The following is a 15,716-nucleotide window of genomic DNA, read 5'->3' as shown; positions in this document are numbered from 1 at the left end:
GTCTTCTGCATCATCCCTCCTTGGCCTTTGGGAGTTGTAGAACCTCCACAAATTATCTTGTTTGTCTAGGACAAGTAAGGTCCAGTGATTTCCATCTATTGACTTCTGATTACCCCCAGTATTTATTGGAAAATTGAGGAACTTTGTAGTTCCTCCATGCTGTTTCAATATGCTTGTCAAATAATGAGACTCGGAAAGTTTGATTTTCTGTCATCTTGATGAAATTCTGTGGTTAGGGAAAATCAAAAAATGGTTATGTTATGAGAAAGTTGAAATGACAGGAATTTAAGAAATATATACATAGAAATTTTAGATGCACACAACTAGCCAGAGAAAATTAGACTAGTAACACAACTGGCTTCAAGAAGTATCTTAAGAAGATAAAGTAGTAAGTAAATTCTAGAGAAAATCAAATAAAATAGTAGTAACATACTAAGCTCATGGATGTGAAAAAAAATGAAGTTGCTTGTTCTCTTTCTCTCATTTGGTCAGCAAAAAGGATCTTTCCATAGCCATCAATAACCTGAAAAATATGATTAATAATTGTAATATTGGTTTATAAAGGTCGATGGAACATTGCAGAGAAATTTTGATGAAAGACTTACATTGTTGGAAATTTCTTTTTGCTTTATTAGGTTTCCAATGTCTTCGAAGGTAATGAGATTCAACTTACTTGTCCAAATTAAAGCCCTACAAGATGACAAAGAAGGGATTTAATTATTGTTAATGCAATATAAGCTTGTAATTTGTTGTTTGTTATCTTCTATTTTGTTTGTTGTACTTACTCAAGTCCAGACACATTTGATATGTGCTGCAAGATGTCTTTTACATGATCTTTTATCAATCTTGAAATCGGTAGAAATTGTGGAAAGACCCAAGATTTTCTGATGCTTGTAGGTTGAGACAAGACGTACACATTCGCATCAAGAACTTCTTTGTCCTTCGTGGTTTGCTAAGTTTGCTTTGCAGCTTGTTTTGAAGCTCTAGTCACTTTCGCAACTTTGGGATATTGAAATTCTTGATCGTGCTGTTTTTCCTTCCTTTCTTTTGCGTTTAAATTTTTTATCATTGATGTCGGATTTTTTTTCACTGTAAACAGTGAAAATATCAGTAAAAGTGAAATTTCTCTGAAGTAACAGATGATATTTCAATATGTAAATTTATTTGATTCAATATTTTTCAGTTACCATAGACATTTGTCATTTGTTTCGGTTGTTCTTTGTGTGCCATTTGTTCTTGTTAAGTTGTTGGTTGTTGTTCCACTTGCATTCCAACTATACACAGTGAAAATCAAACAAGCCCCAAAAATCGAATAAGAAAATAGACAGAGAAGATGAAATGAGCAGTAGAAATCAATAGAAATAAGCGGCAGAAACTAATGTGTTCAGAGAAATATACCTTCTAGAGAAAATTACCAATGACATAGAAAATTATAATAAATAGAAATTTATCTGAGTTATGTTGACACAAGGACATAACTTTTTGTGGCACATGATTTTCACTGACCTTGTGGTTGAAGTTGTGTTGGTGTTTGGTATGGTTATGTTGCTAGTTGGACGGATAGTTCTTGAACTTGTTCATGCAATTTAGCATTTTCAGTTTCAAGCTTCGAATTTGAATACCTCAACTGTTGAATTGTTTTTGTATCGTTTTCTTTTTGAACCTCCAACATCCTTAGTTTCATTTGGATTGTGCTATCTCTTTCTTGAAGTTTTGAGTTAAGTGATGTCAAAGTTCTTATTACAATATCCTTTTCAGCAAGTAATTTAATCCAATTTCTCTGTTCTTCTTTTTTAGATTGAGAAAGTGCCTTTAGTCTTTGACGTAGATCAGCAATTTGGGCATCCTTTGATTCCTCAGATTCTTGAGGCTGATGCATTGTTGAGCCACAAATCCTATCACGTTGTTGGTCCATCGGCTCATTACGTTCTTCTTCATCACTTTCCTCATTGTTTTCTTCTTTCTGTTCATCTTCTTCTTCACTGTCTTCTTCTTTCTGTTCATTTTGTTATTTGTCTTCTTCTTCTATTTCTTCACTTTCTTCTCTAGCTTCTGCTTCTCTACTGCTTGCTCGATCTTCTTGTCCATTGCTGGCTTCATATTCTTCTATGTTGCCTTCTGCTTCTTCATTCCCTCATTGGTCAGATGAATCTTGTAATGTCTCCTTGAATTTGACAATTGCATTTTTTGATTCTTTCTTTGTCTTTTTACCAAGACAGAACTCCTCTGATGGGTTTTTGACTAGCTCCTTGTTATCTATCTATAACAGGAGGCTCTTTTATTAGAAAAATGTTACAAAATTCACTGAGAGAAAAAATTCAAATAAGGAAAATAAAATTCATCTAAATGATACTAATGGGAAACAAACTTCAGAGAAAATTGTATGGGCCAGAGAAAATTACAGACAAGGAGTTAATTTTATGAGGTAGAGAAAATTACGAAACAAACAACATAATTTAGATATCAGAGAAAATCAATCAAGGCATATAAGTTAATGTTTGGCTATAATTGTGTCAGAGAAATTTTGATTCCAGAGAAAATTTATTAGAAGGGTAGAAATAAACAGTGTTTATCAAAGATGCAAGGCACATAAGTTATGGGTCAGAGAAAATTACACACAAGGAGATAAAATTTTATGCGCCAGAGAAAATTATGAAACAACCAACATAATTCAGATATTAGAGAAAATCAATCAGGGCATATAAGTTAATGTGTTATAATTGTGGTCAAAGAAATTTGGATTGTAGAGAAAATTGATTACAATGGCAGAAATAAACCAGTGGTAATCAAAGAAGAAAACATAAATTGATAGTTTAGAGAAAATTGATCTGAATCAATCAATGCACAATGAGAGAAACAAAGCAATGGTCAGAGAAATTTTGGAATTTCACTAAGATTTCAGTAGCGATAGAAATCTAACCTGTCGAGGTGCAAGAGAGTAGACTGGTGTCTTCTGCAGCTGTTTCATCAAGGTTTGCAAGTTCCACTTGGCACATCTTGGGAAGTCAGTTGTGTTACTGTCTTCCGAGTTAATGATATTTGCATGTTCACATAGCCAATATTGTGATGAAAATTAAAGTAATTAAATTTTTCTAAACACACAAATTTGTAAGTATGATAACTGCAAATTTGAATGGATATTATACTTACCAGCAATGCAATGACACACCCTGTAACTTTTTCTGGAGTTTTGTGCAATGCTATGATAGAATCAATCAATGTTGATGTGATTGCTTCTGGCCAATCATACTGTTTCATTGATTCAAGAGGTTTCACATACTTTATAAAAACCCACCCTATTGAATTCCCACTTGTTGCAAAAAATAGGGTAAGACACAAGTACAATGTAACAATCATTGCTATATCTTTGAAGTCAGTTGGTTGCTTGCCTTTCATTGCTTTGACCAAGACATTTTTAAGAACAGAACCAGTGAGCCTTGTGTCCTTTTAGAATCTTCTCCTTAGGAATGCAGATTTTGACTTTTTAGAGTATCTTAATGACATGGCTCATTTACCTCCTCACAAACCAAAAATCAAGGTCATGTCATTTGTTGTAAAGGTCAAGTTCTTTTTACTAACTGTGAATGTTTTTGTTTTTTCATTGTATCATTAGATTATTGCAACTACATCATCATCAGATTTCCTTAGATCCATCCTTCCAGTGGTTAGAGCTTGGATCAAATACCAGAATGGGGTCTTTTGAAGCTCTACAAGTTGATTTGAATTGAATTTAAGTGTTTGAAAAAAAGAGACAACAGAGGAGAGGTTGGATCGGTATTGAATGTTGTAGTGAACTCTCTTTCTTTGGAGTTTAACAGGTTTTTTCCCCCTTGAGCTTGAGTCTTTTGAAGTTGGGGTACTCATCTGGATGCTAGTTGCTTCATCATCTTGGACTAGTGTGTTTTGGAGAGGAGTTTGTGGTGTTTTATTGCTGATTTTTGATCTTAGATCATAAAAAGATCGAGAGAGTTGTTCTTTCTTGCTTGGTGTTTTCAGTGTTTTGCTGCTGGTTTTTTATCTTAGCTCATAAGAAGACGGAGAGAGTTTCTGTTTCTTGCTTGGTGTTTTCGGTGTTTTGCTGCTTTTACGTTTTGCCATTTCTAGACAATGATTAAAACATAAAGATGTCAACATTAAATCCCAGAGAAAATTGAACATGCTAGAGAAAATTGGACATGTCAGAGAAAATTACAGATAAGGGAGAAAATTACAGATAAGAGAAAATTGGAGATGTCAGAGAAAATTTCAGATAAGGAAAAATTACAGAAAATTGAGCATGCTAGAGAAAATTGGACATTAAAAATTAAATGTCAGAGAAAATCAACAAAGCATCATAAACATGAGAGATAAATTTTCAATAATTGTTAAAATTACATATAGAAGTAAACATACCAGAGAAAATGAATAACAGAGAAAAGTAAACATAGCAAGCCAAAGAAAATTTCCATTCCACAATTAGCAAGATAAATTAAACAAAGTAATGTAAACATGCCACCGAAAATTACACCACATTGAAACCAAGAATTAAACAAAATAAACATACCAGAGAAAAATACACATTTCGGAGAAAATTATACATTCTTGAGGAAATTTCCATTCCAGAGAAAATTTCAATTTATAATATTAAAATGCCAGAGAAATTTACATACACAACCAGAAAAAATTAACCATGATAGAAACACACAAGGGAGGAAAGTGATGTGATGTGATGTGGTTAGAGAAAATTATGAATGCTAGAGAAACTTAGACAGAGGCAAGAGAGTAATAGACATTTCATAAAAAAATACATATTTTAGAGAAATTTACAAAGTAGAGAAATTCATAGACAAAATCACAGAAATATGTTCAAGAATAAAATCAAAACACAGAGAAATAACTTTTTTTTCAAAATACACATGTCAGAGAAAATTCAAAGAAAAAACATTCATTCCAGTCCATAATATTAAAATACCAGAGAAAATTAAACATGATAGAGACACACAAGGGAGGAAAGTGATGTGATGTGGTCAGAGAAAATTATAAATACCAGAGAAACTAGACAGAGACAAGAGAGTAATAGACATTCCAGAGAAAGATAGACATTCCAATTAAAAATACATATTATAGAGAAATTTACAGAGCAGTGAAATTTATAGACAAAATCACAGAAACATGTTCAAGAATAAGATGAAAACACAGAAAATTACTTTTTTCAAAATAAACATGCCAGGAAAAATTGAAAGAAGAAACATACATCAAGCAAAAACTAGAGAAATTCAAATGCCAGATAAATTTACAGATAAAATCACACAAACATATTCAAGAATAAGTTCAAAACACACAGAAATAACTTTTTTCAAATTCAAGCAGCTTTTATTACGAAATTGAAACCCTAATTTATGGAAGGTTAATATAAAATGCAATTAACTGTGTTTCCAGAGAAAATGTGGTTGTATTGTAGAAAAACTTAGGATGAAACTTGAATAATGAGCTGATATGGCCTGAGATGAAGATGCGACGTGACAAAGATGAATTGAGATAACGACGAACAGTGAAAACGGGGTCAGAGAAATTTGTGAGGAAAGAATGGGAATGATTTTTGCAGAAGATAACGAAGCTTTAATGTCAATGGTGAAGATGATATTGAAACCCTAGTTCTTTTGTTCTCTTATTCGTGAAGATCCTGGATACTTGAAATAGAACTTAGACGTCGAAATGAGTTTCGTTTCTGTATTGATTTTGAGAAGGATGTTTTGACCCACAAAATAATTAAAAACGCACGCTAAGCTATTCAAAAAAACCGATGCATCACTTTTTTTTTTTTTTTTTTTTTTTTTTTTTATATCCTTCCTTCTTATTATCCGCATAAAAAATTACTCGTTCCTAATTTAGGTGGCCCGTTTTCTACGCACACTCGAGGGTGTTTTTTTCGCACAGCAGCTCTGCCAAAATAAACCGTCAAGGCTCATAGGCGGCGCCGAAACGGGCGAATTTCTGGTGGATTTTACTGTAAGTCTCTCTTCGTTGTATGTTTTTATCTCTCATCTCTTGAATTTGAAGTTTTAATCTGCTCAATCAAAAGAACTTTTCATTCATGGGTAGCTCAGGAAAATGGATTAAAGAATTATGGCTGTAAAATAACTGATGTATTATTATTGATTTGTATTAATTACAAGATTGATTGATGTGTTGTATTACAAATCAGAGTGGCATTATATAGGAGAGGGTTTGGGTTAGTGAGTGGTGGTAGTGGATGGTAGTGGAGGTGGTGGGTGGTAGTGGAGATGGTAAGTGTGTTAGGTTTAGTGGGGTGGATGTAGTGGGTTAGGTTAGTGGGTTAGGTTTAGTGTACATTAACAGCCCCCCTCAAACTCAAGGAGGATAGGAACTAACCAACTTGAGTTTGAAGAGAGTAACAAAACAGAAAAGTAAACTGATAAATAAAAAACAAAACAGGATAGGAGACACGGTATGGTCGTGTCGGACCGTTGTAGCAGAACAGTTTATGGGGTCATGTCGGACCGTTGTAGCAGACAGTTTACGGGGTCATGTCGGACCGTTGTAGAAGACAGTTTACGGGGTCATGTCGGACCGTTGGAGCAGACAGTTTACGGGGTCATGTCGGACCGTTGTTGAAGACAGTTTACGGGGTCATGTCGGACCGTTGGAGAAGACAGTTTACGGGGTCATGTCGGACCGAAGTAGCAGGACAGTTTACGGGGTCATGTCGGACCGATGTAGAAGACAGTTTACGGGGTCATGTCGGACCGTTGTAGCAGACACTGTGTGGTTGTGTCAGACCGTTGTAGAAGCTGTGGTGGTGCACCGAGGAGGCGACTTAGGGAGTGCGCCATGAGCGACTTATACCTGATACTGGTATAACCCCCCCTCAAACTCAAATAGGTGTGAAGATAGAAACCTATTTGAGGTTGAAACAAAGGGATTGATAAAGCTGACCGGTGTAGAAGACACTGTATGAGTGTGTAGAGAGGCTGCCCAAAAAAAAAATATACATGTAGATATATATCGAGCCCTCAAAAGTCGTGCCCTCAAAAGGTGTGCCCGCACCCTCAAAAGGCGTGCCATCAAAAGGCGTGCCCGAATGCATCAAAAGGCGTGCCAGTTTGTCGGCGAGAAGAGGCGCGCGATGCGCGTGGCTGCCTCGGCTATTTAACCAAGACGGAGCTGAGGCCGAGGCAGAGGCTCAGACAAGAAACTGAGAGAAACCTCTGAAGAAGTCTGCGTTGTGCTGAGAGAGAGAGGCTGTAACACTGTTGTGCTGAGAGAGAGAGTCTGTAACACTCTGTTGCGAGAGAAAATGGCTTCGTCGTCCCGTGGGCTACTTACTCTCTTTCCCGACCTCAACGAGTCCACAAGAGAGATAGCAGGTGCGGTGTCCCGTGAACCTCAACCAAACACTGCTGGGTTTGCTCCGCTGAACTTTCCGATGCGGTCTGTGGAGCAAAAAATGGCGGTGCAGTCGGATGTGGAGGCCAATCAGTATACGTTGAAGGCATGTGTGGAGTCCATGACGGCGGTCACAAATCTGTCGCACCGGCTACAGAGTAGGACAAATGAGGTGCAGCAGTTAAACTCCCAGCTGGCTCTGCTCCAACGCATGTATAAGGATGCGCGAGCAGAGATGAGCGTGCTAAGGGCAGAAAACAAGGAGCTGAAGCGGAAGGCCACCGTGATGTTCCGATTTGGAGGTCCGCCATATGCAGCAGTGGAGGAGCAGGGAGTAGTGATCGTGCCCAGTGGAGTGGGAAACACGGAGGCAACACCGTCAAGGACCGTCCAGGACGGAGGAAAAAAGAAGAGACCAGCTGCAGAGTAGAGAAGAAAAATCCCACTTGTGGATGTGGTGTTTGTTTTTTTTTTTTTTTTTTTTTTTTTTTTTTTTTTTGTTTTTAATGTAAAATGGTGATCGGGGTGAGTCCCGATATGAATAAAATTTTGCAGTTCGTCTTCTTCCTCCGTGTTTTTTTTTTTTTTTTTTTTTTTTTTTTTGTTTAATAAAATAAATAAATAAATAAAAAAAAAATAAAAGAAAAGAGAAAAAGTGGAGCAACGGGGATGATAAGGTTTGGTGAGTGGAGAATAAAGAAAAGAAAAGAAAGGGGTTCTGTTGTGTGATGGCCATGTGAAGCTGGTCATGTGATGGCCATGTGAGAATAATAAAAATAAGAAGAAAGAGAATGAGAAAGTGTGCAGTGTTCAGCAAAGTGGATGGTAAAATATTAAAATAGGTTGGTGTAGTGCAAGTGTGTGTGTATAGGAATCTGCTGGGTGTAAAGGTCCGTGCGTGTGATGAGTGGGTTGTGGGAAAAAAAATAAATAAAAAAAAGAAAAGAAAGTAAAGTGAGAGACAGAGAGTGAGGGGATATAGTGGAGAGAGAGAGGGGAGTAGAGATCAGATTCCCAACCAGTCTTCTCCATTATTCCCACAGATTATTCCAACTTCTTGAAGTAAGGTTCGAACTCGGGCACCCCCTCCGCCTTCCGCTCTGCCGCCGCCTCCGCCATCTCCGCCGTTCCTAACTCGGCGATTCGGACTGGGTTGAAGTGTCTGGCCATGAGAATCTGATCCTCCCGGAGCAGCCACCGCGGGCTTGACCTTTGGTGGCCGTCCTCTCCCTCTCCGCTCTCCACTAGGTGGCGGAGCCGCCGGAGCATCAGTCTTCGCTTTCTTCGTTGCAGGCGGCGGAGCCAATGGATTCAGTAGATTTCGGAGGGCGGGGAAGCCTCTTCCGCGTCAGGCGGCGGCTGAGCCTTGGGCTCCGTCGGATGGCCGCGGCTGCGTCTCGGCGTTAGATGTGAGCACCGTTTTGAGGACGGAGCAGCAAGTTCCCTCCGGCTTCTTGACGGTGCTGCCGTTGGTGACGTAGGAGAGGCAGTCGGTCATCTTGAGGACCAGGGTGGTGCAGTCGACGGCCGGCGCCGGAGCGGCGACGTGAGAGTGGGAGTGAGCGGAGTGTGCAACGGAGAAGACGCCGATGCAGAGGATGGAGAAGAGGAGAGTGGAAGCAGAGCTCTGCAGTATCTCGGTTTGGATGGAGAGAAGAGCTCCGTCGGATTCAATGGCTGGAATGACTGGATATGAACTGCTCAAGAAGGAGTCATTGACTTTGAGAGAAATACCCGTGGTGATCATGTCATCTGAGAATATCCTAGCTCGTATCAATCGATGTTTGTTGGTATGGATCATTTTCTGTGAGCCTCTTGCTGGAGTTGATGGAAGTTTTAATTGGTTGAGATCCGGCGGACGGTCAAGGCAAGGTTGCCGCCCGCCGGAAGGCGAAGAACACCAAGAGCTTAACCTATAGCTCTGATACCATGTAAAATAACTGATGTATTATTATTGATTTGTATTAATTACAAGATTGATTGATGTGTTGTATTACAAATCAGAGTGGCATTATATAGGAGAGGGTTTGGGTTAGTGAGTGGTGGTAGTGGATGGTAGTGGAGGTGGTGGGTGGTAGTGGAGATGGTAAGTGTGTTAGGTTTAGTGGGGTGGATGTAGTGGGTTAGGTTAGTGGGTTAGGTTTAGTGTACATTAACAATGGCTCTCAAATATCGCTAGTAAGAATACCATTTAGGCTTACATTTCTATTACGAATTTATAGCTTCTATATATCTATGCATGTATCGCAAAAAAAATTACCGTTAAATGTTAATGGGTTCTAAATTCAGTGTATGCCATATTTTAGGTGTTATTATTGGTGATGTGTTATTATGTGTTCGATTAAATGTCTAAATGAATAAATCATAAGCTTTAGGGAGCTTCTATTTACCAACACTAAGGCTATGTTTGGCATAACACAAAAAAGTCAAAAAGTCACTATCCTATTTAAGTCGCATCATCTTATTTAAATCACATCATCTTTCTATCACATCACTTCAAACCCAACTCATATTTTACAAAAATTCAAAAAGTACACTTACTTAGATCATCTCAAACAACCCCTTAAAGGCACACTTAGTTAAAAAATTTATTTCTTAATCAAATTTTACACTCGGTTTGGGAAAGGCTTTTTTTTTTGCTAAAATTGTCAAAAAAAAAAATAATAAAATAAAATTAAAAACTAAAATAATCAATAAGACAAAATGTCACATTTTAAACATTTATTAATCACTTTTTCTCTTATAGCCATTTACTCCGCTACAAAAAAAAAAATCACAAATTATCCAAAACACGACTTTTTTTTCATCTCATAAAATAATCAAAAAGTCAATTAGCCAAGTTTCCAAAAAAGGCTTGGTATTAAGGACAAATCTTCATCTTTTTCCAATTTCGCATACACATCTCACCACCCACCCACCCGCCCGCCCGCCACCATCTCACTGTGTTTGGATCCTCTAGATTAGAGTATATTTTCCTGCAGTATTCAGTAACAACCAAAAAAAAAAAAAGAAGAGAAAAATACAAAACCCGGGAGAGTGAGAGGGCTCTTGAACCAGCAACGAAGAGAGAGAAGATCACCGGACCAATGTAAAGTCCACTAGCACCATCCAGAATCTCCCCATTTGGACTCAATAGCCACATCCATTAACTTCTATTTAAATTCAATTCACATTCATGAAATTTAAATAAATAATTAAAAATACCCAATTTCACAACAAAGATTTGAACTTTTTTTAACTCACTTGCAAAGATTTGAACTTTTCCATGCTCACATACAAGTGATAAAAATATATATAAAAAAATAAAATTAATTCCACAAGCCAATTTTTCAGAACCAAGCTTTTCAACACCTATGCAAGAACCATTCAAGCTAATAAAAACTAACTCTAATTTTTGAGGTCCTAATTTTTCAATTGAAATCCCCAAATCAAAACCCTAGTTTGGGCAGCGGGGTCGTGGTGGTGCAGGGTCGATGAGGGAGGAAGAGATTTAGGGCCGCGACTAGGGTTTTGAAGGAAGGTTGGGTTGGGTGGAGGGCTAGGGTAGGGTAGGGTTGGGTGGAGTGGTAATTGTGGGCAGCAATGGTGGAGGGTTGAGTGTGGCGGTGCTGGCAGCGCAAGCTTCCAGCACGGAAGAGGGAGGGTGGGTGGGTGAAAGAAAAATTAGGGATTTTGAGAAGTAAAGATGAGGCTATTACTAGAATGAAGAGATGTGCACTAAGATTTTATTTTTATTTTTTGGAATCTTAAAAAGACGTGTGCAATGAGAAAGTATTCCCTAAGTGTGTGCACTGAGGGGAATTGGTGTGGAAAGTAGAAGCTCTCCTTTAGATAATCCATAGCTGAGTACTCAAGCTACTGTTACTGCTTCCAAGGGATAGATGCCATATAGACTACTGTTATTGGTCTGATTGTGTTTTTGAGTAGGCATTTGGATTGTCTTGCAGCTAGAACACTGTCTCCAATTTATGAATTGTTCATAGTGCATTTTTTGTTATTTCTTTGTGAATCAATGTACGCGGTTAATATGATTCATTCTACTTGTACCACTACTATTGTTGTCACTGCCAACTTGCTCTTACATATATGGAATCAACAAAAACTACGAAAGCAAATGTTCAATTTTTCTTGTTCTTCTGTGGTTACTATTACCAACTACACCATCATCTGTCACTATAAATTGAAGATTGAGTTATTGATCTTGTATGAATTTGACATTGGAACTTTGGTTATAACTATAGAAGGTTAAATGGCGAGGTGGAGAAAAGTATTGATTCTGACTTGTTATCTTGATTTCGTATTGATCTCTGGATGTTAGTTTGAGCCACTTTTAACATTTATATTTATATTTTTATATGCACACCATGTTATATATTTGACTCTGTGCATTTGTCTGGGTGTGCCTGTGCTTGCGTAGTTAGTATGTACAATTTTCAAATTAAGACTTATTCTGCATTTTGCAAAAGGACAAATGAAAAAAACATAATGTGCAAAAATTTTGCTTTATTCTTCTCTTGGAAGGTCTCTTAGCAGCAGGTGATGTTCATATTAACCGATACTTTCAAGCACACAAGATGTTTGGTTCAGTGTTTCAACAAAATGTATTTGATCCTCAGGAATATACACACATACATATGTATGTCGTCTGATGATCAATCATGAGGCTCTATGATGCATGCAAGGAGATATTGAAGATCCAGAAGTTCAGGAGAATGGTATCCTATGCTGGGTTTTATGGCTTTGTCACGGTCATAAGCTATGCTTACACAAGCAATACGTGAGTGGGATACTTAATTTCACTCCACGTGTGTTGCTGAAGCATATGTGGGTTTTTAACCTTTCTTTTTTTTGTTGTTAATTTGGATCTGCAGGACTAGAGCTGGTTACTCTAGAGCTGACCAATTCTATGCATCTTACCCAGCTGGAACTGAGCTCTTAACTGACACTGCTAAGGTCAGCTATGCACCTTTTTGGATATAGCTTACATGTTTTTCTTCATTTTTTTTTTAATTTTTGGTCAGACATGTGATAATCAAGGTTTTGATTTGCCATTAGTTATATAAAGCTGCGCTTGGAAATTGCTTTGAAGAGGAAGAGTGGGGACCAATTGAATGGTGCATCATGGCTAAACACTTTGAACGTCAAGGGAAATCTCCATACGCATATCATGCAGTAAGTTCAACGACACAACTATTGGTTGAAATTTACTTCATTCTTACCTTATTTATTTTGTAATTTATTTGTTTTAGTTGAAAACAAGTCATAACATTTGGATTTATACGAAAATTGAGTGGCTTTGTTGTGTTCTGTGGTTATTATGTTATCTAAGATTTTTTTTTTTTTTTTTTTGGCTATAAATGGGGCTATAAGACATGAGACCTGACATAGTCTCGCAATTAGAAGTATAAAAATGAAGCTATCTATTCTACTGGAATCCCAAGACTGATTGTAAATTATTAGTGTTTTGATGACTTCCTTTTTCTATAATAACCCTATTCTGGATGATCAATGTATATGATTGTGTGCTGGAGTTGATACAATTTGTTGTGTAACTTGTGCTGGTCATTCAAAGTGGCCCTAGAATATAAGAATTCTTAAGTAAGAATGGGGCTTAACTTTACAAAAGGAAAAGAAAAAAAAGAAAGGAATGAGACTTTTTGGGGTAACATTAATACTAAAAGTTGCACTTCCAACAAGAAGACACAGAAACAGTCTATGTAAAAATATATTTATGTCATCAATGCATCAAAGTTCTTGTAGGAGTTTTGAAACTATTCCTAGGTACTCTTGGTAAGAATCTGGTGGTGGCCTGTTAAGGTGAAGTACTTTCGGTATTGTATTTGGCATATTATTGGGGCCTGGTTACATATCCATTTAAAATATGGAACTATGAACATTTGTAGGATGGTAGGAGCTGATTTCTCCTACAATGGATAGCCTAGAAAAAGCAAAGATGTTTTAGGATGCTTCAATCACTGAGAATCACTAGTTAATAACATTCCTAATGCAAGTTCCTCTAGCCAATTATAAGTTTCCAGGTTGAAAATATCATGTCACGGAGTTTTTCCTTAAGTGCAACATTGAATCGAATGACTGAGCCCTTGTGTTTCTGTTCCTATTTTAACTTGAGCCATTTGCATGCAAGATATGCAGCCCTAAGATTCTAGTTTTGCTTTGCTTCTTTTATGTTGAACGATTTCTTCGAGTTTGCAGCTTTATGCATCTCAGTTATGGCAAAGTGGCTATTCAAAATCCTTCTTTTTTGAACAAGTGAATTTTAAAACAAGTGACCAAAAATTGGGTAATCAAGTGGTGATTATATTTCAGGAAGCAAAACAAAACCCGACTGAAAATTTTCTAAACCTTCAGTGTCAAAATTTGAGGTTGAAGGAAATATGGGCATTGGAAAGATACATGTTCAATATTATTATTTCACGACATGAATGTCAGTATGATTCAGGATACACTAATAAAACTCGTGCCTGTCTTTCAAATGTTGGAATCACTGTATTACTAGCCATTTGATCATTATAATTATCCATTAGAAAAAATTGGTTGTGAGATCCTTTCTGGCAAACTTAAGCAGTTCTTCATTTTAAGAGGAGGTCTATCTCTCTCTTCAGTTACTGCTACTGTGAAGCTGAAAAATTAAAATATAAACTTAGCACCTGTCACCATCTTCCCCAAGGAAAGCATTGGAGAGCTAATATTGGATCACATAGGGAGGCAAAAAAAAATAGCAAGAATCTTTCTTGTGTGTGCTCTGTTTACACTGTGCTATCGAGGAACAACAGGAGATTGGATCTCATAGAGTTCACATTAAAGCATTTGGCATTCAATCAGCTGATGGAAGGATCAACCTACACATTAAAGCATATTGCCCTTTCTGCTAAGTAGTTTCATAGTCTTCACATTCCAAGCCATTCATCCATTTTATACACATTATGGCAATTATTTGAGTAAGAGTAATTTGATGCAAATATGCTGCGAATGAAAATAGTGGTGATCGATTTGTACAGAATGAACCGTCTACTATGCTTAACCTTTTTTTGATTTTAATTTTTTTTCTCTCTTCTCGTGTTGCAGCAATACATGGCGCACCTAGCCTCCCATGGGCAAGTTGATGGAAGTGCCTAGGGGATGTATAATACTTCTCCCCTCATGAGGCGCATCACTTGTGTCAATACGAGAAAACCTTGTGGCAACGTTTGGAGTTACTCAAATTGTTTATCAAGAAAACATTGTCAGGAGATACGCTTGTAATGTTGAGATTTCATACCTCTTTCTTGGCTGCTTGTAATGCTAAGATTTTTTAATTTTGATTTTTGTTTCTTTAATGAACTTTTTTAATAATTTAATAAAAAAAATTACTTTTTAATTGCATTTAAAAAGTAAAATATTTGTAATTTTTTTAAAAGAAAAATTCATTAAATACAAAAACTAGTGTTTGGTTTTAGTTTTTTGAAAATTGTGTTTTTTGTTTTTTGTTTTTCGTATTTTTTTGTTTTAGTTAATATTTTTAAGATTTTAAGGAATTTTTTAAACTTTTTTAGGTGTACATTAGTTAAATGTATCTAAATAGTAAAATATTTGTGAAAAAATATTTTAAAAAATTAATAAATATACAAAAATATGAAAAATGTACTGAATTTTTTGTATTTTTTTTATATTTTTTGATATTTAGTGTATTTTTTAAGGGAAAATCGGTTTAAGGTCCCTATCCAACTTTTAGTAATGGATTAGGTCCACAATGTGTTCTTTTGTAGCCTAAGGTCCCTCAATGTTATTTTAGAGTGTAAAATACCTGTCTTACCCTTATTTATAATATACGTTGCTTTGAATTTGGCAGCTAAAGATCTTATTGATATTTTGTGGGAGATTACGTGAGGATGAACTTGACGATTCAGATTTTTGTGGAGATTTTCTAGGGTTTTTGTAGGTGTTGAAATCCTGTTCGTTGTTTGTAGGTGTTGAAATCCTATACGAGTTGAAATCATGTTCGTTATTTGTAGATGTTGATCGATCGTGTAGGAGTTGAAATCTGGTTCATTGTGTTTGATTTGATTTCATGTAGAGTTGAATTAGATAAGTTTTCAATTTTTGATTTGATTTGATCGTGTAGGTGTTGAATTAGGTTTTTGTTTTTAGTTTTGATCAATGTGAGAGAGACGAACTCAGTGTTGTTGTTTTTGATTTTTGAAGTTAATTTTTCATTATCTGTTATTGATGAATTTTCGATGGAGTTGATTTTGATTTTTTGAGTTGCTTTTTCATTCTCTGTCAACATGGTTATGAGTTGTTTTTTGGTGCTCTGTTTTTTTACGTTTTTG

The 15,716-nt window shown here is 36.5% G+C and overlaps 1 protein-coding gene across 2 annotated transcripts; it reads left to right on the top strand.

The window, feature by feature from the left end:
• Positions 1–5,716: 5,716 nt before the first annotated feature.
• Positions 5,717–14,769, top strand: LOC114290285 (uncharacterized). 2 transcript variants are annotated; one of them, XM_028234164.2, is made up of 6 exons: positions 5,854–5,988; positions 11,908–11,922; positions 12,003–12,163; positions 12,258–12,339; positions 12,442–12,558; positions 14,473–14,769. In XM_028234164.2, exons 3-6 carry the CDS (start codon positions 12,045–12,047, stop codon positions 14,521–14,523), a joined length of 369 nt encoding a protein of 122 aa, XP_028089965.1. In that variant the 5' UTR covers positions 5,854–5,988; positions 11,908–11,922; positions 12,003–12,044; the 3' UTR covers positions 14,524–14,769. The 2 variants fall into 2 exon arrangements, with proteins under 2 accessions (XP_028089964.1, XP_028089965.1); XM_028234163.2 differs by lacking the exon at positions 11,908–11,922 and having other exon boundaries at positions 5,717–5,988.
• The last annotated feature ends 947 nt before the right edge of the window (positions 14,770–15,716 follow it).

This window comes from Camellia sinensis, chromosome 5 (genome assembly GCF_055761805.1).
Source record: "Camellia sinensis isolate YWXY chromosome 5, ASM5576180v1, whole genome shotgun sequence".
NCBI lineage: Eukaryota > Viridiplantae > Streptophyta > Magnoliopsida > Ericales > Theaceae > Camellia > Camellia sinensis.
Note: the sequence above shows the minus strand (reverse complement) of the source record. Positions and strands in the feature narration are given on the sequence as shown.